Source organism: Hippichthys cyanospilos, chromosome 11, assembly GCF_059441005.1.
Source record: "Hippichthys cyanospilos isolate Australia breed blue-spotted pipefish chromosome 11, RoL_Hcya_1.0, whole genome shotgun sequence".
Taxonomy (NCBI): domain Eukaryota; kingdom Metazoa; phylum Chordata; class Actinopteri; order Syngnathiformes; family Syngnathidae; genus Hippichthys; species Hippichthys cyanospilos.
The window spans coordinates 4,394,215-4,418,973 of NC_142379.1; the positions used below are offsets into that span (position 1 = coordinate 4,394,215).

The 24,759-nt window shown below is 39.9% G+C and overlaps 2 protein-coding genes and 1 long non-coding RNA gene across 7 annotated transcripts; 2 read left to right on the forward strand and 1 right to left on the reverse strand.

Moving 5' to 3' along the window:
* Nucleotides 1–2,484: 2,484 nt before the first annotated feature.
* LOC148415494 (zona pellucida-like domain-containing protein 1) lies at nt 2,485–5,925 on the forward strand. Its single transcript, XM_088428069.1, has 10 exons — nt 2,485–2,602; nt 2,679–2,905; nt 2,967–3,151; nt 3,235–3,307; nt 3,992–4,089; nt 4,163–4,243; nt 4,319–4,490; nt 4,993–5,092; nt 5,227–5,256; nt 5,417–5,925. The coding sequence occupies exons 1-10, from the start codon at nt 2,485–2,487 to the stop codon at nt 5,494–5,496; spliced, it is 1,164 nt and encodes a 387-aa protein (XP_088284195.1). The 3' UTR covers nt 5,497–5,925.
* On the reverse strand, nt 5,675–24,436 carry sytl2b (synaptotagmin-like 2b). Of its 3 annotated transcripts, XM_088428068.1 has the most exons (20): nt 24,336–24,436; nt 22,560–22,714; nt 19,443–19,600; nt 19,256–19,361; nt 17,370–17,418; nt 17,216–17,285; nt 16,754–17,147; nt 15,945–16,102; nt 13,966–15,861; nt 12,480–12,587; nt 11,935–11,985; nt 11,778–11,869; nt 11,605–11,682; nt 10,728–10,897; nt 10,110–10,212; nt 9,835–9,996; nt 9,342–9,426; nt 8,850–8,946; nt 8,569–8,774; nt 5,675–7,386 (listed from the first exon to the last, which is right to left on the reverse strand). In XM_088428068.1, exons 2-20 carry the CDS (start codon nt 22,658–22,660, stop codon nt 7,238–7,240), a joined length of 4,233 nt encoding a protein of 1,410 aa, XP_088284194.1. In that variant the 5' UTR covers nt 22,661–22,714; nt 24,336–24,436; the 3' UTR covers nt 5,675–7,237. The 3 variants fall into 3 exon arrangements, with proteins under 3 accessions (XP_088284194.1, XP_088284192.1, XP_088284193.1); XM_088428066.1 differs by lacking the exons at nt 17,216–17,285; nt 17,370–17,418; nt 19,256–19,361; ... (1 more) ...; nt 22,560–22,714; nt 24,336–24,436 and having other exon boundaries at nt 8,850–8,949; nt 16,754–17,121; XM_088428067.1 differs by lacking the exons at nt 11,605–11,682; nt 17,216–17,285; nt 17,370–17,418; ... (2 more) ...; nt 22,560–22,714; nt 24,336–24,436 and having other exon boundaries at nt 8,850–8,949; nt 16,754–17,120.
* On the forward strand, nt 15,215–17,386 carry LOC148415496 (uncharacterized). Of its 3 annotated transcripts, none has more exons than XR_015867265.1 (3): nt 15,215–15,292; nt 16,828–16,968; nt 17,037–17,386. It is a non-coding gene; the product is annotated as an uncharacterized LOC148415496 (long non-coding RNA). The 3 variants fall into 3 exon arrangements; XR_015867263.1 differs by having other exon boundaries at nt 15,257–15,292; nt 16,720–16,968; XR_015867264.1 differs by having other exon boundaries at nt 15,270–15,292; nt 16,773–16,968.
* Nucleotides 24,437–24,759: the final 323 nt, after the last annotated feature.

A 24,759-nucleotide genomic window follows, 5' to 3' on the forward strand; every position in this document is an offset into this window, starting at 1 on the left:
TTGACTTTGAAGAAAACAGTGGCTTGGTATGCAAGATATGCACATTAAAAAAATGTTTCTGATTCTGGAATATCATGCTTCACCAATTCTGATGGCCACCAATTACTTTGAATTGTATGTAGGTAATATGTGTTATAAGTGTGGAAACACTGCCATCCAATGGTCACAGTTATCAATACAGTTCTCAATCGGCTTAATATTAGGTAAGCATTCGTCAAGGGTGTCAGCTCCCCTCCATAAAAAAACGTACTTGATGAGATTTTCTTTTTATTGTTATTACTATTTTAAAAGACGAGAATTGTCGTCCATGGCACTGAAAATGTTAATATGAAAGCAAAGCTGCTGCTGACAAGCTAATTCCGAAATGCCCTTGATTAAAAAGTGTTAAACTTTTCTTTCGTCGATATAGGCGGGGAATAATGGACGTTCAGCTGCCACATGGCGCGGGGAGCACGTGGCAACCAAACACGGGGTCATCTGACGCCTTTGTCTCCCCGGAAAACCAGGTCACAGTTTCTATTCTGGGTTCTCTATGTGTATGCTCCTTTTACAAAATGTGCTTTCGGACAATCCGCCCCAATGTGCGCACAAAAGTCACATTTTCCCCAGGGACACAAGATTTACTGCTCTGGGACATTCGGTCATAAACTTACGCCGAAGGCTTGGCTGCGAGATCATGTTTTTTTGATCTGGATGACAAAAGTTATTAAAAATGGCATTTGAAAGGTGAGCCGTCCAACGTATTGCAATACGTCTTTCCCGTCTTCACACGGCGGAGTATTATGGCGAAATTCGCAGGGGAGCAGTAAAGCTAGACGTCCCTTGACGCAAAGACCAAGAACAGGATTTCTCCCACACGGGTGTGGCCTTTCATAACAGTCGCAACATTCTCCAATGTTTTTTTTTCTTTTTTATTTACAGTTTACAGGATACCCCCCAGGCCGTAACAAAAGTGCGGGTTACGAAACTCTGACGAGCGCCGAGCGCCGTTTTGATCGCGTCAAAAGATCTGTGGGGAGTTCTCACATCACTTTGTTTGTTGCTATGCAACACTTGCACTGCCCATGGCTTTCCCATGCATGCATTCACACAAGGCAAGAATAGGCATTCTATAAACAGGTGGCGGACTTGGAAACATTAGCAATTATGATATGCATTTTAATAAAGTTATAATAAAGAAAATAATGTAAAAAAAAATATATATATATATATATATATATATATATTGAAATTAGAACCACAAAATTTGCAAATAATGGTCGAATCTGTGCGCTGTTTCTTGTGCTCTGGTATAAAAATATATTTACAGTCGCCCCCACACCCAAAAAAAAAATATATATATATATAGTCTCCCCTTTAGGTAAAATGAAAAGATTGCATCTAGTAAGTAAAAATGACATGAATAAAATGCATTTATGCAGCGATATTGAGGGATCATGTTGCACTATTGTTCGGTCAGTGGATTCCCCTCACACGCCCCTTGAGGTGACGCTATAAATAGTCAAACCACTGGAAGTCAAACGACTGGAAGACACAAAATGATCATTTACAGGTGAGAACTCATTTTTTTACTTTAATTATTATTTGTCACTGTGAAATTGCATATTAACTGCTGCTGATGGTTTAACGGAAAATGTTATCTTGGTTTCCCTTGTGAAATACTTACATGTGATTTAAACAAAAATTAAAAACATAATTTTATTTTTTTGCGTCGTGAAAGATAAGGCTTAAAAAATGTTGTGGTTAATTTCAGAGGGTTGTAACAGCAAAGAAAAAAAACAGTAAAAATAGGAGTACGAACAGACGAATCATGAGAAAACTGATTTTTTTTTGACAACCTTTAAAAAACTATTTATCGTTCATTACTATTTACTTACTTACAAATTGGTTCACTTAATGTTAAATCATGCTTTACACTATGAGTCAAAAAATTGACTAAACTTGTAAAACTGAAATGATGTATTTTTTGCAGGATTTTTTTTCCTTTTTTTTTTTTAATGAAATCCTAATGTATTACAACTTTTTCAAAATCAGTTTTCCAATAATATTAAGCTTAGTTGCCAACTATCTATTTATCTATCTGTGTGTGGGTGTTTTCATCAGGCTTATGTCTGAAAATGAAAATTGAGATAATGCATATACTGTATTCTAATCCTATACTTAATTCCCCTTATAATGATATATAAAACATGCAGAATACTAATCCCTTATTTTCATACAGTTTGATTACAATTTGAACCTTTTGGTTTCTGAGAAATGAAAGATCTTAAGTGAATTGCTTTGTTTTAATCAATAACTCAAAACTGATCACTGTGACATAAGCCTGCTATATATATATATATATATATATATATATATATATATATGTGTGTGTGTGTGTGTGTGTGTGTGTGTTGTTATATCAATCATTTCTCACAAAAAAAAAATGTTTTCCTTGGCAGAGGTCAGCACACCTCTGGATATTTTTTCAAGTCCATCTGTTTAATGTTTTGTGCGTCCAGGAAAATGAAGCTGGTGCTGCTTGTGTGCCACCTCGGTCTGTTAGGGACCCGGGCCCAGACACCAACCGAGTGCGTTACAAGTCCCACCAACAGACCGCCAGGTACTGCAAGCTTTATCCTTTGTTGATATTTTTATCGCGTTGTGCGGAAGGTGACTCCTTGCCGTGTTTGACTCAGAAAACGCGGACATAATGGTGCACTGCGGGACCGAGCGCTTGGACCTGAGCATCTTCCTTTGCCCCATGTACCAAGCGCTCTACAACGAGTCCCTCATGGTGCTCAATAACCAGTTGAACGCCGCCGAATGTTTCGGCGTGGCGGATTTCGGCGTGAGTCCGCCCGTTTTAAACTTCAGCATCCCCATAAACAACAGCTCCATGTCAACGTGCGGGAACGACTTCAACGTAGGTTACCCCGTGGTCCGTTTTGAGGATTCCTTGATCTGATTGAAGCATTTTTCTGCAGATCATCACCCAAGTGGGCACCGGAGCATTCGCGGATTTCTCCAATGTCCAATTTGCCAACGTCTCCGGCAGCGTCACCTCCATCGACCCGTCGCCCGGGATGATCACCTACAGGCCGCAGCTCATCTACAAGTTCTCCTGCCTCTACCCCATGCAGTATCTCCTCAACAACACTGAGCTGGGCGTGTGAGTTGGACGCGCGGTGGCCTCATCCCACTTTTATGGGTCTCTCAGTCACAAACCCCTTCTTGTTTTCTCTTGCTATGCAGATCTGGTGTGAACGTGGCCATTAAAGACAACAACGGCAGCTTCATCAGCACGTTGAACTTGCAGCTATATGCCGTAAGACTGGACCTTAATTTACAAATCATCACTTGCTACACCGGTTATCCAGATCTGGTTGAGGGGACTTTTTGATTGAAACAGAAACTGACGCCATTTAAGCATCCCGACATTTGAATTTCCGACCGCACGTCTTCCATGTCTACGGTTATCTCCCACCGGGAAGATACTAGAAGGTTCCCCGACCTCTGAGGCATTCCAACATGATTACTTGTAGGTCAAGAAGACTTTGATAAGATTTGCAAAAACTATCTTCACATTCCAGAAACAATCTAGTCCAGGATTCTTCAATCTTGGTCCTTGAGGACACGGAATGGGTTGTTTTGTGTGTCCCCTGGTGCGAGACACCTGATTCAAAAGCTCAGGATTGTTAAGAGCTTCTGTTCAGACTTTGTTGATTGTCTGCTCGTTCGAATCAGATGCGTTGCAGCTGGGAGGCATACAAAACATCCAGGGGTCCGGCCTTGAAGACCAGGATCGAAGACCCCTGATCCAGTTCTTTTGGCCACCAGAGTTTGCAAACGTAAATCGACTGGTAGATCTCGTTACCGTCATATGGTCCAACGGATTAGATGACTTGGTTTTTCGTTCTCTTCCCGAAATCCAAATTCGAGTGATCCCATTGTCGCTGTTATTGTTTACGTCTATGGTACTTTTCCTAATTGGATCTTTTTGATTGGTCAGGATGATCAGTACCAAGTCCTTCTTGACATCCCGCCGACGGGACTCCAACTGAAGACCAAAATCTACGTTGCGGTAGAAGCCACCAATTTAACAGACAGGTATCGGTCGGCCTCTAAGAACTTTCCGGGACCGGTCGGAACCAGAAAAGACAACCGCTGATATTTTCGAAAGGTTCAACGTGTTGCTGGATCGATGTTACGCCACCACGAGCCCGTATCCGGATTTCGACTCCTTCTATGACCTTTTTGTTGGGTAAGCACACAATGGATTTGAACATAAACACGGCATCGGGCTCCTCCGTTAAGCCAGACTTTTTGTCCTCCCAAGCTGCACGCGGGATGAGCAGACCGAGATTCTGCTCAATGGCGATTCCCAGGTGGCGCACTTTTCCTTTGAAGCCTTTCGATTTGTGGAGCACAAGAATCGGACCGTGTCCACTTTCTACTTGCACTGCGTCACCAGGCTGTGCGAAGTGTCCTCCTGTGATGTTCTAAAGCCGGTGAGTCTCACGATGCAAATTCTGCCTAAGGCCGGGAAGTAGCGCGTTAGGTAACATGTATCAACAAACACAAAACAGAAAAAAAAAAAAAACACATGACATGCGCTACATGATCCTTTTACTTTTGTTAGGGAGGCATTGATCTTGTCTTTGGTGACTTATACCTTCGGCCCAGAATGCAAGCGTGAGTTAATCGCAAAGCTTACTCTCCATTCATAAGGAGGTAGCCTGCTAGCTAACGCGGAAAACGAGCAAAAATACAGCATGGCGCTACATGATTTTTTATTTTTTTGGGAGGCGGGGTTAGAGGAATATATTTTTTTTTCCAATTTGAGTCACAAGTCCCATCTTTGGAAACCAAATGTTTAATGTCATCCTCCCTGGTTCAGGAAGTAGCTTGCTAGCTAACAGTTTAGTTGAGAGATACTGTATATCTGAAAGAAAATTCAATTGGACTTAATAAGACTACTAATTATGCTCATTTATGTTTGTTTTTGAACAGGTTTGTACTAGTCGAAGAAGAAGAAGAAGAGACATTGAGGATGTGCCGGCTAACGCTACGGTCACTTCGCAGGCCATTTTGGTGGCCGAAAAGAGCACAGGTGCGTATACGAAGGACTTTGGACACCGAGGAAGCGAATTAATCAAACTAAATGTAGATTTGATTCAGTTGTTAACAATTTATGTACATTGATTATCATTTTACATGTGTTTTTTTGTTTGTTTGACTTTTCAGAAGACATTCAAACGAATGCAGCTGCTTATGGTAAGAATGGACAAGTCCATGTGAAACTCTTATTAAAAGAATAAATAACTGAATAAGACAATGAAAAAGAAATTAAAAAAAAAAAGAAAATATAAAATGAATGCATTTACAGATGAATCCAATGTAACAACTACTGAATGCATATTATTTGACTCCTCAGGTTCGTCAGCGAGCCGCAACGACAACCATGTGGCGGCACTCATCCCTTGTATTCTCATCTTGACCATTTTTAGATTCTAGATTCTTTGTACCGTTTTTCACAGCTTTTTTTTTTTTAGGATGCCTTACTCAAAAGCACCTTATTTTGAAATGCAAGCTTTATTTAATGTACAACTTGAAGACTTTTTTGTTAGCAGTGTATATATATATATATATATATATATATATATATATATATGAGCGGTGTATCTATTGAAGTGGACAGGATGACAACATACTAGAATAGTGAGACAGCATTTCTGTATTGTCACTTATTTTTATTTCCATAAGAGTTCATCACATGCATGCAGTCCACATTCAAGCATTAAAGGAAAAATACTGCCACTGTTAAATAAATTTTTGGGAAATGTAAGTATTGCACAGTATTTGAGTAAATTAAGCATTGTTTTCTGATTTTCTGATACAGACTGGAGAGTTTATTTATCGTTATATAGAAGCAACAAGATGTGATATTTTGAAACTGGGCCGTAGCCGGGGGGAAAAATATGAACCAACGAGGGGCTGGGGGGGTGTACAAAGATTTGAAAAGTTATAACTAAACGGATGATTACAAAATTATTCTATGAAGTGCACAACCTTGAAGTAAAAACAAACAAAAAGTAATGTTTAACTTTTGTTTTTTTCTAAATTATTATAATGTATCTCTTTTCAAATAAACTTTTCTAATTGGAGAATATTTATAGTGTACAGCTTTTTTTTCTCAAAAAAAAAATCTCATTTGTTCTTTCAATTATTGTAAATTACAACATTTGTAGAGTAGAACTTTGTTTTAATTACATGTAGGTAAATTTGATTGATTTTAAACAAATCGTGCACAAATTCTTCCTGAATTATTTTAATGTCCAACCTTTGTTGACTTCCAACTTTGAACACGTGATTCAATGAGACGTACAACTTGAAAGTTATTTCCTTCAATATATTATTCCACGAAACTTTTGGTTATTTTCAGAAAATGATTTTAAGTATAGTTACATACTGTACAACTTAGATTTTCTATCCTCATCCCGTTTTGCAATTCTTTAATTCCTTTTATACAAGCAATATACTACGTTAAAAAAATAAGTATTTCTTTTCGTTTGGTTTTGTAGCTAAAGGAAGCTTCTGTAGTCTTCGTTAGCCGTGTATTTAAATCAGAAGACATCCATACAGACTTACTATGACTTACTTTTAAAGTGAGGACTATCGGAAGCTTATTTGTTTGAGGTTCATTTGCATACTCAAAATACGGGGCCTCGTAACTGGCTACAGCCAATGCTTGTAAAAAGTAAATTATTCCTAACTTGGATGGATACTTCACAGGAGTTAAATGAGCGTGTGTACAAGATGAAAGTTGCAGTAGTAAAATGTAGCGATGGAAAATTAAAACCTCATGAACCGCTGGTTTTTGTTTTATTGCTCCGCTAGATGGCACTGTTGCTTTAAAGATAACGGCTAGTGCAATGGAAGCAAATTAAATTTTCACTGCGGTTTTTTTTTTTTAAATTGAGAGTGCCATCTGCCGGAGCAAAAATATATCACAATTGGATCATGAGACTTTATTTTCCTAAAAAAAACAAACGACAATGGTATTTCATTTAATTCATCAGCTGTACTAATGGACCTTTTGTTAATGAACAAAATGGTACGACTTTCTGTGTTTATAATTGTTCTCATTTGTTCATCTTCGGCCCATTGAAAAAATGAAAAAAAAAATCATTCTTAGCCCCTTATTATTCTCAAATGTTATTTTGAAAGCGGTGCGGCAAGAGTAACATACTTCAAGTCATTTGAAGGCCGTTTTGGCAGAGGTCAGCATGCGCAGGGGCAGCACGCCCTCCGCCCATTCATTGGGCGACGCCACCATGCTTTCCCACAGCGCCACCTCGTCGGGTGTGGAGTCCATCCAGTCCACCGGCGATCCGTAACTCCTCCCTGAAGACAGATAGAGTCTTTTTGATTATGATACATAATAAGAACAATAATTTAGGGCACAACTACTTTAAACAAGAGCAAGATTTATGGCTTTCAATTATCAAACACACTTCCTCCACCTTTTATCCAGCTAATTTATATGGCGCACTCGAGCGCTGCTAGCTAGCTGCTAATTTATGCTAGGTGCAGCTATCCCAAACCACCCGTAAACACGGGCACCAGGTGCTGTATGTCCATGTCAACATTGTTAGTGCCCTGAAATGGCGATTGAATGTAATTTTAGAACAAATGTTGTTTTGTATTGGGAGTCAGGAGCAACAAATTGCTAAAGGGATGGCTCAAGTTTATGCTGCTGGGAACAACTTTTAAATAAAAGTGTACCAAGGTATATGTGTCCCATATAGAGGTCCGCGCTGATTTTGGAAGTCATTTAGTTGATTGTTTAACAGTTCATTAGTTTGTGCTTTGTTTGGCTTTGTGTTATGGTGTTATCTCTGGCCACTGTTGATATGATTTTTTTTAGTAAGGAAGTACGATGTAGCCTCAATTGAGACCAGTCACTGTCGGTGACACACACATTGTTCTGTCTCTGTGAAATCTGGCTCGGGGGTACCTTAAGAACTTTGGCATTTTATTTTTGAAAACTCCTTTCAGCCACAAATAAATTAGCAATAAGGTGCTTCATGTTCCAATTAATTTGCTCTTAACTGAAAAGAAATATGTACTGTTCCTGTCCCGGCTTGGATAAAAACGAAACAAAACAAAACAAAAACATTGAATTAGATTTGCTAACAGCTTGTTAAAATTTCCCTGAAGTGCTGTAATGTACCACCAGGGGTACACCTGCCCAAATTTTGGACAATAAACAGGAGTGGTATTAAAGATGAGCTTACCTTGCAGCAAAAATAATGTAAAACACCATTCTGACATGAGTCCATGTTTATGCTGTGCTGTGAGCTATGCCGCTTATTAGTTCTCACCAGACTTAACTGCTGAGCCCTTTTGAACTAGGTTGCTAACCAAAAAAGCAGCACAAACATTCTCAGATTAATCTAAGTGCAAGTTAATTGCAATAGAGTTTCCTGTGCAGTATTAAAGATAAGAAAATAAATCCCTCCATCATCTGAAAAGGAGTAGTTTGATGGCAGCCTATAAGTACACGACCGTGCTCAAATGCGGTACCCGTGCCGGCTCCGAGTCTGAGCCCGCCCAGCAGGCTGCTGGCCAGCTTGTCCCGGTCCCAGACGGTGAGCTCCACACAAGCCTCGGCGAGGTCCACCTCCCTGATGCCGTCGTATACCATGGTGTGGTTGAACATGGGATCCGCCGTCCTCCTCAGCACGCGCGTCTTCTGACGACTCTTGCGGCTCGTGTCGGGCAGCACGAAACTGGAAAGGCAGCCAAAAAGGGGTTACAGACCGGACCACGTCAATGCTAAGTATTTCCGCCAGTGCAGTGCGTACCATTTGACGTATGGGTCGATGGTGCCTCGGATTAAAGGCAGGTTCTTGCATTCTTTCACCCAAATGTGAATCTCTCCTGTGGTGGGAGTTTCCTTAGCTACTGGGAAACATTTATTGTAAACATCACAAGTGGTTCATGAGGCTTCGTTTTCCCATCACTATATAAAACAAAGCAAAATCAATGATATTGTTATGTTTATACTTTTTCCAATGTGGGACGGTTTCATTTTAAGGGGTAAATATCCTACTTATTATCTAGGCTTTGTCTTTAAGTCGAGAGTGCCAAATATGCAAAAATAATCACAAGTGGTTCACGAGGCTTCGTTTAACATCAAAACAGAAAAACAAACAAAACCAGTATTATTGTTATTTGCTTTCTTGCATGCACGTCGCCGGGGTGGGGGATGCAAAACCAAAATAGCATTTTAATGGAGGAAAAAAAATAATCTGACATTTCTTTTTACTATCAATACGATTATTATTTTAAAATACCTTCACTGTGGATGACCTTCGGCAAGAAACGTACAGCGAGCCTCATCTCTCCGCGCCCACTTGAAGGTGTCAGATTTGTTTTTGTCTGAAATAGAGGACAACAGGGGTGATTCTCTAGTCAAAGGTGTATGCTATATTCCTGTGCGCAACGGGCTATATTTTTAGATGCTAACACTTGCTGTACTGTTGGTATGTCATCAGAAGTCACCATATTCGATCCACCACCATATAGATCTTCGAACTCAAAAAACAAAACACGTTTTTTTTTTTTTTGTTTTCCAAGAAAATACATCCAAATGTTTTTCCTCCATTGGCCCCTTTGAGTGGCTTCAATGTATTGTTTTAATAGAAAAAGATGAAACTCAAGCAGAGACTTTGAAAATGAGGGAAGAAAATGATTGAAGAGGCTTCAACAAGTTGATTTTCCAATCAAGCAATCAGCTAAGTAACAAAGTTCCTTTTTTCAAGGTAAATGTGGCAAAAGTGGTCGTACCCTGGCTTTCAGAGGTAAGTCGTTCATGTGGGTGTGGTCAAAGTCCCACTTGGAGAGGTCCATGTCCACCTCCCCCAAGAAGTTGTTCCGGCCAAACGTGTCGTGATGCCACACGGACAGAACCAGCGTCTGCGTCCTGAGATACTCGATGCTAACGCGGTACTGTTAAAAAAAAAAAATGTGGGCACACATTGACAATGATAATAACGACAACAAGATTACGTGTAAATATTAATATGCTGTGCAACATGTGCATATTCAATATGGGAACTAACCCTGAGGATCTCATTGAAAGTCGGATTAAGAGTCTTTTTCTTAACGGATGTCTTCTTTTTTCCCAGGTGGATTTTATCAGGAACAAGATAGCTTTTGACGTAGCTAGGAAAAGGACACAAACACATTTTGTAAAGAGCTTGAATTCTGTTAGCTAAAAGGCTAACTGAATGTTTTTTTGTGTGGGTACATTTGATCTTTTTTTTTGTTCCATTTATCATTTAGTTACAAACCAAAAAAACAAACAAACAAACTGAAAACCAGAAAAGCAACATGGGGGCATTAGCTAAGATTTTAACACCAGTCACCAGATTCAGAAAATCTAGTTTTGTTATGTAAAGGCCACACCAGACAATAAACCACATAAACGATAAAAGATTGTTTGTTGTTTTAACGCTCCAATTCACCAAGACTCCTATTTAATTTGCCAACTGGTGAAAGACTCAATTTGTTATCCTTTGACAAAAAACAAAGACCCACTAAATGAGATTACGCCTGGAATTTCAATTATTTATATCATCTCATCTTGTCTACTGTGGAATTGCACGAAACCCGCTCATAAAAATATTTATGATGATCAAAAACAAATCAAGGGAAATGTTTTTGTCTCCAGCACTCACGGATCCGAGCGGCCTCTTTTGGGGTCGGCGGCCGCCAAATCTCGACACTGGGCCACAAAGATGTGGAACTCCTTGAGCTTCTGCACGTAGTTGATGGAAAACTGGATGTTCCCTTGGACGTCCACGTTGCCGAAGTCGCCGCTGTACATGGTCATCACGCTACCGCTAAACTGCCGATCAACACACACACAAGACAATCTCAGTTTGGCATGTTAGAAAAAGCTTTTAGGCAGCATAAGCAGTGAAGGGACAAGCAAGAAGTTAGTTTATGACATTTTTAGGAAAACGAGCTTTTCGTTTGCGTTTAGTGCAATTACACTTCTGCGGCACCAGATGGTGCTGTGGCACTCTGTCAAAGTCTGTGCGGGAGTTCTAAACGTTTTCAATCGCTGTCAATAAGAAATAATATATTAAGGTGAGAAAAGCAGAGGCTTTTGTCATGCAAACATGTGGGAAACATTGCAAGACGTGACAAAGTACTTGATTTGACATGTACTGTAGGTAGCCGAGAATGCTTTTAGAATTATTGTATAGCTGCTATACAACGAAATTGACAGCATCTCATATAAATAATTTAGTTTGTATTCTAAGTGATACATGTTGCAATGTTTATCTGCACAAAAAAAAATCCACTTTGCTATATTTGTTTACAGATGTATTGAGTTTTTCACTTTAATTCTAAGGAGGCGTTATGTCGTTTAGATGCTAGCTAAAATTAAAACAACAACATCTGTCCTTTTTAAATAATTACATAAGAAATAGGAGCGCAAAAAAGAAAAAAAAATAGAAACCAATTTTTTGGGGAGTAAAAAAAATTTGAAATGTTATTTTTAGGCAAGCCCTAAGCAGTTATCAGCAGTGAGTGAGTGACACATACAGACGACACAGAAGCCAAGTCAAATGACGAGTCCTTGGTGTGTATTCCCTGGTGGAAAATGTCCTCGTAAACATCATCCTGCAACATACATGCGGTGCATCATGCGTGGGGAAACATGCGGGGGATGTGCAGGACATGCCGGACATTGAGACAGTTTTTTTTTTTTTTTTTACCTCCCTTTGCGAGAAGGAAGGGACAGATTTGCTCATCTTTTTTAGGTGTTCCTGGTCCGAGAACAAGCGTGAAGAAGGGGGCGACATGAGACCTATGATAAAAGGACAGGAAATTCAGATGGACGCATTTACACCTATCGTGGTTTGAGATTATTACCCTGGCTGGTTCGCCTCATGTCAGTCTTTGGCTCTTGTCCTTTCTCTTGTCCTATTACAGATGATTAAGTCATGCAAGCGTAATTAAAGGGATACTAAATCTATTTTGCCATTTTCAGCAGTAAAAAAATATTTAGATATAATCCCATTCACTGCCATTGAAGGCTATAAACATTGAAGAGCTAATGTCACTGTCCTAGCAGTGACTAATTATTTTACCTGTCAATATACAGTATGTACCTGGCATATATCAAGGCATAAAAATGCATTACTTGCAGCAAATCTCAAATAGGAGTACTAGTACCCCCAAGTTAACCTGTGATTTTTTTGTTGTTTTTACCTGAGCGTTCATTACATGTGATGGCATTTTAAATTGGCACGTAGTGGTAAAAAAAAAATGTTGTTAAAAGTATTATTCGTACCTGAAAACTAATTTAGTTATGCAATTAACATGAACTTTTTAACTTTTGAAAATGATTGAATAAGTTTGGAATGCTATTGAAAAAAAAATAAATAAGGAAACGTGAGTGGGATGTTGGTGCTCACTTGGTGACCCTGCCAGGTCCTCCAAACTTTTAGCTAGCCCTTTAGGCCGGGCTTCTGCTCGCCGCAGTGCCTTCCTCACCGGATTGTCCTCATCATCACCATTTTTGCCTGAAAATAGTAAAAAAATAAAAACAGGGGGCTAAATTTATTACGAGAAGTTGTCATAGTAGCTTGAGTAGCTTAGTTCACTGCTAGCGTTTCGGTTTGGAGCACAACAAACAATACACAAACCATTAGGGTCTTACGATAATGCATAGACGTTTTGGTAAAATATAGTGAAAATAAAATTTGTTTCCATAATTTAAGGTCATGATTAGAGGAGTGCAGCCCAAGGATGATTAATGGCCCTGCCCATCTGTTGATCATCCTCCACAAAAGAAGACAAAAATAAAATGCTGCGTCACAGCGCGGATGTATTCCACTTACGTTGATCGTACTCTGTGTTATATAAAGCAATGAAAAATGTGCTTGCATTGTAAAAACAATAGAATGAAAGAAAGAAAATGTTAGCAGTAGTGGTGTGCTTGGAGATCATTCCCAGCCCACAAGCCAAACATCAGTCGAAGACTGCGCGTGTTGACACGAGACTAACCTTAGCAAACAAAGATAACACAGACGCGGATACAGTAAGATGTCCTGTTTGGTGAACAAATGTTTCAGCATTTTTGCGCAAACTTCATCTCTATATTACGTCTTTGTTTTGCCAATGGTCCGTAGCTTTTGATTTTCTGTTTCCATGATTTGAACATTTTTGCATGAACTTGAATGGAAATAGCATTAAGCTAATGCAGAGCACTTTTTCTATTGATAAGTGCTGTGTGTTGTCAATATTGTCAACGTTGTTGAAGAAGTTTTCAAATGGGGCAATGAAGGCATCTTAAGGGGTTAATGAGATTTTAACAGGGTTTCTGCAGGTATCAGTAAATCGAATTTAATGTTGTGTCGTGACGGAAAACTATTTTTTTTTCTTTCAAATTAAGAGCAAATTAACTGACACATGAAGCAACTATAGATAAACGATGTTACGGTTAATTTTTCAAAAATATTTTATGCCTTTATTTTGTTACATTTTACACAGCTGCACATTGTCATTTGTGATGCCATTTTCCATCAAACGAGCAAAAAATAAAACAGATGTTACACGTGCTATCTTCTGGAATTGCTGAATAAAACATGTCTAGAGATACCACTATAAATGTTGCGCCAAAGTTTAACAAATCATGAACAGATGGCAACCAAAAACGCTTTGAGAAAGAGAACAGGAATAAAAGTTACGATTATTTTATTTCACAGAAAGCGTGAAAACGCGAGTGTTCCATCAGAGACGAATCTATTTGGTGTCAAATTGCTCATCTTAGGGTGCTACAGTATATGTTGACTTTCTTGGGACGCATACTCATGGGTAATTTCGAGGGAAAAAAAAAAATCATTAAAGAAATAGGACTGATAAGTTTGAATTGAAAGTGGATGGCAGGACAGTACTCACAGTTAAAAATGTTCCTCGATATGGCCCAAGATTCGGATGTGCTTCTTACAGGTGACTCAGGTTCTGCCATTGTGCTGTTGTTGTTTAACCATGTGCGACGCGGACTCATTTTGGTGCTCTTCTTGAAGCTTCGCTCCTCTGAGCCTGTAGGAGTGCTGGTTCTCACAGGTCCGCCGAATCCCACTGAAGCTTCCGCCTCGTGGGGAAGAGTACCCGGCTCGTCGGTCATCCCCAAGTAGTGGCTGTAATCTCGGGGCACAAAGGCCCTCGCCAGAGGGGTCTCGGTTCCATCCGGGGTTCGTCTGATGCTCTGAGCGCGATCGCCGCTTTGCTTTCTGCTTTGGGAGTGGACGGGGCTGACTTGGATCTTAAGCGTCGGTTCTTCGGGATCCGAGAGAGCCAACATACTGGTGGCTCGACGCAACGACCTACCGCGACTGCTGGAATGGCTGAAACTGTCATTTCTTCTCCTGGGAGAGCAAATTTCCTTAGTTGGAGTTGGCGGTGGTGGTTTTGAGTCTTTCAAAATCTTTTTGGGTACTTTTGGTAAAGCTTGCTCTGGCAGGTTCTTGTTATCAGCTGCAACGTGGGACGTTTCGAAGGAAGCCGAGCAACGTGGCTCAGGCTCGGAATGGCCCAACTCTTCAGGTGATTGCGGTGTATTGACTTGTCTTTTGGGGCTTTTGGTCTTTGAGTCCGTGGTGGCTTCGTCCCAGAATTCCAGCAGACTGCTAAACTGTGCCCGGCTCCCGCCAAGTGCGGGCGACATTTGATCTAATCTCTGATTTAGAGGCAGGCGGTTTCGATCGGAGACTCCTCCATCGCTGCCTGAGTCGTTACCAACAGCCCGCAAGTCAATTTCTGATTTAGTGAACCTCTTGTTCAGACTTGGACCCCGCATTCCTTTGGGTTTACCGCCATGAAATGAGGGCTTACTCGCCTCCTGCTCCCAGAAAGATTTGAGCTGCTTGATTTTCTCAGCCGTGCTTCCTCGCTGATGGTTTTGTCTTTGGGGGGACTGAGGACTACCTGTGTCTTTAGCTTTGGGTGACTGCGCACGGAATTGGCTGGAACTCCCAGGTGTTTTGCAGATGTTCTCAACATCGTTGTCACAAGTCTTAAGGTCTGCAGACTGATGCCTTTGGGATAAATGGATCTTCTCCAACTCTGGACTTGGGCGATTTTTGTCTGGTTCACCATGGGAGAGACCTTTAGACTTCGGACTAGACTGCAGAATTGATTTTGGCGCTAGGTGCTCAACAAATAAAAGCTCAACGTCGGAACCCTTTCTCTCAGCTACTTTGGGATGAGCAGTCACACTATCAGGGTATGTATGGTTCTCTAAATCTTGATCATGTTTCAATCCCACATTCTGATTTCCATTGACAACATTTGCAACGTAGGTTATCTTATCATTGACAACGCCAGAATGAATTATTTCATTTGTCTTCGCGTTTTCTTCAGGCAGGATGGATCTTTGGGGGTATTTGGTGTTGTTCATTTCGATGACGTTGTTAATGTCACTGTCATTCTTTTTCGCTTCCCTCATCACCTTATCGGTCGTTCCTTTTTGTTGACCTGTCATCACCTCAACTGGTTCCTTCTTCTGAAAACTTGAGACATCTTTCTTTAAGATCTCCTCATTTCTCAACACATTGGCGGCATAGTGTCTGCCAGGGTTCCTTGAGACCTCAGGTCCATTTCTTTTGTTCATCCAATCGCTGCTGTCAGTGCTGCGGCTGAACCAGTCGAGCACTTTCGTGATGGAATCCTCGTCGTTGCCGTTGGGACTGGGGGTCTGGGTGGTCAAGTTGAGTGAGCGTTTCTGTTGGGATCTCTTCTGGGTTTTCTGATCGGAGGATTCAATAAAGTTGATGTCATAGGATACTGGAGGCTCTAAAGAAAATTACCATAGAGAAGAATATAAGCTACAGTACGATAACGTCATTTTAAGAGATAACTTATTAGTCAAGACTTACCTGCAGTTCTTTGCCACTCTGGCTCCTTCACTGATGACATCATGCTCCCGCCAATTGCTGGATCATAATCCAGGTTTTGCCCTATGGTCAGATGTTCTCCCGGGATGGAATTGTTTTCAGTCATCTGTGCTGCATCTCTGTCAAGTAATACGTCACTTCTGGCAGATGTGACGAATGAAGGAATACAATTATTTATTAGGGCTTAATGCACTATGGTGTTTGACAATCGAAATGTAGCATGGTAAAATTTATGCAACTCCACAAAGGTGGAAAAACAGCAGCAAATGTTAGTCAGTTTTTAGTGACCGTTGACACATTTTACACTGTATGTGGAAATGGGGCCAACATTTAAATAGTGTTTATGTGTTTGTAATAATAGGAGTGAGCTTTGAAAGGAACATACCTGCACATTATGTCAGTCTGGAGTGGCTGCTCACCCACCAAGTGTGAAATTACACAACCAAGTAAATCTTTTAAGCTGCCTATTTATGAAAATGTGCCTATGTGAGGGCCATTCAGAACTTTTCTGGATTTCTCTCCATGGGACTTGGCAACAGGCAACAGTCAGATTACACAGGAGCACTATCAATTGTAAGTCAAGAAGTAAGCAGAGCTGCAGGGCTATCAGAGATGATCATTTCCGAAAAGCGTTATCAGTGTTTCGCTTCAGATAAGAAGCACATTCTCAAATAGGGCTGAAACGAGTAACAGGTAACAAAAATACTTGAAGCATGTTTTTTTTTTTTGTTCTGCATTGGGCTTGAAAATTCTGCAGGATATCCAAATACCATTCACCGAATTCCACTCACCCGTCATTTGTCACTGAAGATGGTTTTCTTCCCTCCAAATTGGAAGGAGATAAAAGTTGAGAACCATCACACAGGAGCTTCTGATCAATCTCTGGAGAAGTAGAAGCTGGGGCCGACACCACGACTTCACCCTTGGATTGGTTGGGGCTTCCGCCGGACGTGTCTTCAAGACTTCGTCTCGGTGCGGGAGCCAACCCGGCCGAGACCGCCTGAAGGTCCGGGGCCGCGCCGCCGCTGTCAAACAGGCTGAGGTTCCGCCTTGAGATGAATGTCCTCTTTTTAGGGATGGGCTTGGAACCTGCTGAGGAGCTTTCGGACGTCATGGAGGTCCCTGAAGTCCCTGAAGTCTGACTGCTCCCCCCTGGTTGCCGATACTTCACGGGGGAGGTGGGCTCTAAGGAAGTTCAGATCATATTTATAAACTTTGCGGTCAGCTTGATATACATGAAGAATTTTGCTCACCTGTCTCAGAAACCTCTTCAGCTGGCTCCACAACAATGAGGGAAGCTCGATTAAAGGGGTTTTGTCTTATCTGAAAGGAAGACAAAAAAATAAATAAAAAAAACCATACTGACACAAGAATTTTAAAAAGATTTTTCAAAATAAAGTTGCTTACCAATCTTGGAGAATGGACTGCTGACACCAGATCTTCTTTCTTTGCAAAACTACAGACCGGAGGAAAAACAACAACAAAGAAATCAACAATTTTAATAATAATCAATTGTGAAATTAAAATAGAAAGAAATCTAGCTCAAAATATCCATCAGCGAGCTGTGCTGTACCTCTATCGCATTGTTACATAACAGTGGAAATTAATTTACATAACCACCAGGAATTCTCCACCAAGGCGAGGTGAAGTTCCAGAGTCACTTTCAAGCAATGGATTGAGAGGGGAAAAAATGCAGTCTCCAAGTTTTGAGGGATTGAGTGTTATAATACAAAAAGCAGTAAAAACAGTGAACTCCAAAGCGAATCCTGTCAAACGCACCGTTGTTAGAACAGAAGAAAAAAAAAAAAAGCAAAGTCAAATATTGACTGTGCTAAGAAACCACATTTGTCAAAGCTTTTAACTTAAGAAGGCAACTTCCCATCAAACACATTCCACAATGAGCCAACAACCTTTATCCAATTTAGACAATTTTACCAAAACTAAAACATCTCATTCCCTTTCATGGAATTCCAATTGTCAAAAATAGGACGCAAACACTTCTGCTTGCGAGTGCGCGGGGAGCTTGATCGAGTTAAACACTTTGCTCAGCATGCACGCCACAAGGGAACCATTGCAACTCATGTAGTCGCAGCGGCCAAGCGGCCTCGTAAAAAGTCACACAGTCTCCGTTTGGCACTGCCTTTGTTTACACGTGGCGAGTCACAAGACATTCACACACAGGTAGTGTGGGAGAAGCTTCAAGCAGAGCAAATATTCTTGAAAAAAAAGCATTATTTGAGACTATGGTCCTTTATGTTTTTTCCATGTAATGCAGAGCAATGCCAGTTTAGAAACAAACATTTACCTAAGCTGCTCATGATATTTACAAGGGAGCTTTAGGTCCACATTGAAAAAACACCCTAAAGTTGGAATGTTGAAAGTCGCAAAGGTATGAAAGCAAAAGTAGCCATGTTAAAAAAATTATAGTATGTTACATGACCATAATGTAAGTCCAATATAATAGGGGAAAACTGGGGGGGGATGGGGCTAGAATATATTTTGTTCTAGAAATAAGTAGTGTGTTGAAAAAGAGTGATAATAGTTGTTAAAAGGTAAGTCATGTTGTTCCCGAAATAACGTTATATTCCAGGGGTGGTCAAATCCGGTCCTCGAGAGCCACAATCCGGCCTGTTTTCAATGTTTCCCTTCAACAAACACACCTGATTCAAATGATTAGCTCATCAGCATGCTTTGCAAAATCCTTATAACAAGCTTGATTTGCAGGTGTGTTGGTTGAGGGGAAACGTCAAAATCAGGCTGGATTGTGGCTTTCCAGGACCGTACTTGGCCACCCCATTTTCTTTTGACAAATTATAATACTATTACGGGAAGAAAATATTGGAAATTTTAGAAATCTAGAAAAAAGTTGCACTTTTTTGAATTGTCATCAAGTTAGGTTTTTTTTCAGTGAAAGATGTCAGTACAAAAAAGTATAAATGATAATCTATAGAAGTGATTTTTAAATGGGAGTACAAATACCTCCAGGGGTTTGTGAAGGCATTGAAGGAGTACATAAGCTTTTAAGACCGTTTTTGCAGGTATCAGCAAATCTAGTTTAATGTTTTTAATGTTATAACAGTACAACTTGCTTTTCAAACAAAGAGCAAATTAATTGGAACATAAATCCACTTATTGCTAAATTATGTTATAGTGACTCCTTTTTAAAACATATTCCTTTATTTTGTGATGCAAATTTTCCGGCAGACCATCCATAAATAAAACAGATTATTTATCACAAAAAAAAAAAAAATATCACAGGTGTTTCATGTAAGGTCAAAGAAGAGGAAATGTACTTGAATTCCTGTGGTGTGTCCAAACATCTGGCAGGTTTTTGTGGCGCCACCACGTCAGATTTTGAAGTGCCGGGCGCGCACGGTCGTTCCAATCGATACGAACCTTCTGCAAAAAGAAGCGAACAAATGAAGCCCCCGTGAGGGATAATTTGCGATTAGAGATTTTGTCTCAAACGGCAAAGACAACCTGAAGATCTCCTCTGCTTCATGGAGGCCAGGATAATTTCGGAGCCGTGGATTTTGTCCATATGTCTGCGAGACTTGGCTTCGTAGAACCACTGGCCCGTCAGGTACTTCAACTTGGAGTCTGATGAGGAACTTTGGCTCAGGATGCTCTCCAGCTTCCTGGCGGGCAAGGAGGAAAAGGTTACTTTAATTTGCTGAATTTATTGGGGACGGAGAGGCAACAAATAAACATGTTTTGGTGGTTACATCATCACATGATAGTTTAATTACATTAGAGCAGATCTGGAAAGCATTTACCAAGACCTTCAGTTTGAAGTAGTACTCTGTGGTTTGATGCTACTTGATTTTTTAGCTTTTTATGAAAAATGTGTTTATGGAATACTATGTCATCGAAATGTGACATACCGATGAATAAATGACACATCCGCTTCGTACTCACCAAGTCCTCAAAAATGAGGGAATGACTCCATGTGATTTCTTTTCAGTTGATTTTGAGCTTGTTGACTGCCACTGATGTGTATGCTTGTGTATATTCTGTTTATTTATTTCTAGTTTTTATAACCAGGATGGGTGAAGGAGCGTTTGGCGCTACACCGCTGTAAATGTCAAACTTGCATTTTGTACCACCTAATTAAATGCTACGGCTGATTATAAAACAACGGAGAAAGGGAGAATCAAACTATTTTTTCATTTTGTGGATTTGTTTAAATGTGATCATGAAACACAGTATCTTGTGGGTCTTGAAAATGTCAAAATGTTCGAAAATAGCTGGCAATGAATGAGCTCGTTAGCTTTTTGAGGATTTTTTTTGTTTTATAGTCATAATCTTATCATACACTGATGCATTTAGGATGTAATTACAGATCTTGAAAGCCCTCAAACACCACACATCTGACTAACCCTGTGTTTTGCCGCAAAGCACTTTTCTAACCTTGTTACTGCTTAACATTTTATGGAGTCGGATGAGATAAAGAAAATGTCATTTTAGTTTTGGCATTACACAACTAAATTACAGATATTTGAAAGCCCCTATCAAAACCTTTAATATGAGTAAAGATGTGGTGATTTGCTGCCAAAATATTTTTTTTAGATTAGGTTAACATTTTTTGAATCGTAATTTAAATTGCTCCACAATGCCACTCTGTGAGTGACTTCTTGTGGCACAAGATTTCAAATAAATTATGTTTTTGGTCATTATGTCATCAGATGTGGATATAATCAAAATATGCATAACATATCTATTCAGCGCTCACCAAGACCTTTCATTTGACATATGACTTGATATGGTTTACTGCATATTTATTTTTTTAATTTGTTACTGGTAAATTTCGGAAATTGTTTCTTACGGAAATTTAGTCGTCTAGATAAGTAGCTAGGATGCTCCAGACATGGCTTAAAGAGTTCCATTATCATACGTTAATCCTCTTCGCTCCGAGTCAAACGTGCACAGGGGTGGTACGTCGTCGCAGAAACTCGACGCTAATCTTGGAACGTGTCAAAATACGATACCGCTTTCCCTGCGAGCGACAAACCCGATGTGCCACCAGAAATTGTGATGATTCAATAAGAACCAGCACATGATGGGGCTGGGGAAAGCGGCAAACATCTCCATCAAGTGAAAATCGAATCAACAAAAGACATGTGTCATGTGATGAAAAGGCAGGGTATTATTATGGGATGTTGTTGTAATCCTCTTATACGCTCGCAAGCACACACTGAGAGAACATTCTGGCCAGCCGCCCCCACATTAAACCCTGATGAAGAGCATATTGTCTGATCGCATTCTTCATGCTGCTCGTCTCATGAGGCTTTTAAATCGGTGCTTGATGAACTTTGAACCCCATTCGGAATGAAAAACACTCTGAGGCCACAATTTGAGGCACACCTGCAGATCTTCGGTGCTGTATAAAAACGACCTTTTTGTCAACAGTCGTTTTGAAGTCACTGTAGTGATATCACTATGACATTTCATTTCAATTAGCATCAAAAGATGAACTCGTTTTCTTTGCCTTTTTTATTTTGTAATCCTATTCTCCAAAACAGTTGAAAACTAGTCTTTGTATTTAATTTCAAAAAGCAAAACGACTTGTGTCGGTTTAAGATTCAGCAGATTGACCTAAAAGGACCTTAAAGCTAACCTTTGACCTAAATCTTTTGTCAGCTTAAACACTACTATTATGCTTAAAATGTTCCTTACAGTAATGTGGTCTTCTTGTCAAAACACAGTACTGTGATTAATAGCGCGCTTATGGAATATGAATAATGCAGCAAAATCCATTTGTTTTTGCCACTTATTGTCAAATGAAAAAGACAGTCACTGATTCTCAGGGCTCAAGCAATGACCAATCACGGCTCAGCTTGCAAGCATCACATGCTTAACTTAGAAAACAGGTGAGTTGTTCAACACAGACTGTACATATCTGCACGTCTAGAAAAAATAGCGGAACCAACATATGACACTGACACACTTGGATTGTTAAAATACTGCCCGAACACAACAGTAACACACCTGATTGTGTTTACAAGTAAGAAGCGCCCCCTGTGTTGAGTAAAATAGCAATTCATAACAAAAATCAAGACTTTGATAACATCTTTTTCTGTCTCCGTTTGTTTACTGGGAGATTGCTCCCTGATGGCTTAAAAAAAAAAAAAAACTGCAGATAAGCCACAACGGCCTGAAAAGTGCAGCAATCAAAGCGTGAGAAAAACGTAGCGGTTATACATAGTCCAAAATGTATGGCAATCGACTTGGGGGGAAAAAAAACCTACTTTTAGTAAAGATTCAGTCAAAATATATTGCACATACATTAACCTTCAATTGTACTACTCTGAACATTTGTCAGCAGAAAGCAGGTGTACCTAATATTGTGGCTAGTACAAGGCTGTTTTGCCCCCTCCCCCTTCACTGTGATTGGCCACCTTAGCTAATAGTTGGCATTCTTGAGTGTGTAAGACTGTGAGCCCCCACGACCACGTGCCCTTTAACGGATTTCTTCATGTCACATTCCCAGCCGCCAATTTGTTACAGCGTTAGTCTATTTCTCGCGAGCCGTGAAAATTTCAGCGGAGGGCTCGGAAAACCCTCAACTGCTTTTACTGTAGTACGACAACAATAAACCTGATCCTCTGCTCCTCGGCCTGCTTGAGTTGGGCGTCCCTCCTCAGCACGCTCATGATGACGCCGCGCTCCTCCTCCGTCAAGAAGCTCAGGTCGATCATCCTTCCGCGTCGTCGTCCTCTCCCTCCGACGGTGGGGGACAGATTGGGAAACACCTGGGGAGGGATCAAGGGCAGAGGATTTGCCTTTTGTCATTTAAAAAACAAAACATAATTTATGTCAACTTACCTGCCTTTGAGCCTGTTATTTTTTGGTCATTGTGTTATGAGAATTCGTGGATAGATCCAATATTTATCTTGTAATCCCTCAGCAAGACCTTTAATTTGAGATATGACTCGATGCAGTTGCCTGCTAAACGAGCTAAAAAAAAAAAAGTCTACACACCCCTGTTTAAATGACATTTACATGTAGAAAAATGAAAAAACAAAGATAAATCTGTACAAAATGTTGTCCACCATAAAGTTGGGGAGGTAGGAAGAACCAGACCACGCAGTTGCATAAGTGTGCACACCCTTTAGCTCATGATGTGGCTTTTATAATGAACCAATCACATTTTAACGTGTTAAATGGGAGTCCATTTTTAAAAGCATCTGAATGGCCTCAAATGATGTTCAGATGTTGAAATATTTTTTTCCTGTAAGGCAACATGCATGATGTATGAAGAGTATAGTACATTTGGATCCAAGGGCTGGAAATTGTTCTATTTTAGGGCTTTGAAACGAAAAACGTGTGAAATGGAAACTGACTTATTTCCATGTTGCTTATAATAGCTAAAAAAAACTCATTTGCAGCAATCACTTAATTTAATTTCTTCACTAAACACGTCAACTCCTTGACATGTGATACTTTCAAATGATTTGATTTTTTTTTCTATTGCTCCGACTAACAATCACGCAATATTTCCTTTAAAACGGGAGCTTTTTTTCCCAACTATTTGAAGCAGCGTGAGATGAAAACAAAGAACAGCTGAGGAGCACGGCAAGATACCAATTCTTGTAGTTGATGAAAAATTAGACTTCGAGGAGCTGCCAGCCACTAACGCAATTGGCTGACTTTTCCTCTGATGATACACAAGCCAGATAAATTCCAAACGCATCCGAATAGCAACCTTTTGACACCAACCTTAAGTGTCGGGTAGAAATCGAATGAAGGAATATTTTTCTAACTTTGAGGAAAAATAGTGGCATTCTTCTCCAAAATTATAGGATCGAGATTTCAGTGTATTTCTACATTTCAACATAAAAGTCATTTCGCTCTGGTGAACCAGTTTGTGTTCTTTTTATTTCATTTATCTAGATGGAGCCTTTTCAAATATTTACTCTAATAAGAATATTTTAATGTCATTTCAGCCAAGAGCTTGTGAGCGTGACAATGATGTGTCAAACGATATACCGTATTGTATGGAACCAGTCCACACTAAAGGATAAAAAAATTGAAGCTATTAAATCTGGAAAATTCACAGCTGTGAACTCAAAAGTAATAAATGGTAATAGTGTCATCATCATAAAAGCGGACTGAGAAACTACTCGCGTAAGGCTGTTCTCTGGGCAAAAAGCCATAAGAACACTTTTTTATACTTCAAAATTACATTAATATGTCTTAATAGTACATTAAATTTTCTACATATAAAGAAAATGTTCAAACATTGGCAAAAAAAAAAGTTTAGTGCGCTTCCCTACATAGAAGTGTGCCGCATCAATGTATTTTTTTTTTATTTTTTTTTTTACTATTTTGGTTAGAAACAGCTGAGTGTACTGTAAATAATGCATATCCTACCTTGGCGCTTTAGTTGGCCTCTTGTATGTGCAAAGAAAACAATAAAGGTGTGCAGCCAATCTGCTGGTCTACCGCTGTTGCTTAGATGAACTCAAAAAAAAAAAGTCTTCAGTGTGCAGCTGAGAGGGGCAGAACCCACTCGACATGGGTTGGACCACGTTGAACGTGTGCAGCCAGAACGCCTCCTCACACAAACACAAGTGTGGGATACAGTTGGTGACGTCACTAGAAACAGCTCAGGAAAAAGTTGAGATCAAATAGTTGTAATAGCAGAACGCCGCCTGAAGGTGTCGTCAGTGTTTACCAAAAGGGTGTGCAAACAACCCAGACCAGCTCTGCATCTTTCACTGTTTGTCTTTCTTGAAACATTAAAAGAGTATGGTGAGAAATACACATTAAAAAACTAAAAGATTGAAACCGAAAA

Excerpts from the sequence above, each read along its gene's own strand:
- LOC148415494 (XM_088428069.1), top strand. The coding sequence starts at position 2,485 with ATGTTTTGTGCGTCCAGGAAAATGAAGCTGGTGCTGCTTGTGTGCCAC. Across the intron at positions 4,244-4,318 it reads TTCTATGACCTTTTTGTTGG|CTGCACGCGGGATGAGCAGA; the intron begins GTAAGCACACAA and ends TGTCCTCCCAAG. Across the intron at positions 5,257-5,416 it reads AACGAATGCAGCTGCTTATG|GTTCGTCAGCGAGCCGCAAC; the intron begins GTAAGAATGGAC and ends TTGACTCCTCAG.
- sytl2b (XM_088428068.1), bottom strand. The coding sequence starts at position 22,660 with ATGATCGACCTGAGCTTCTTGACGGAGGAGGAGCGCGGCGTCATCATG. Across the intron at positions 8,775-8,849 it reads ATCGACCCATACGTCAAATG|TTTCGTGCTGCCCGACACGA; the intron begins GTACGCACTGCA and ends CTGCCTTTCCAG. Across the intron at positions 7,387-8,568 it reads CAGACTCGGAGCCGGCACGG|GGAGGAGTTACGGATCGCCG; the intron begins GTACCGCATTTG and ends ATCTGTCTTCAG.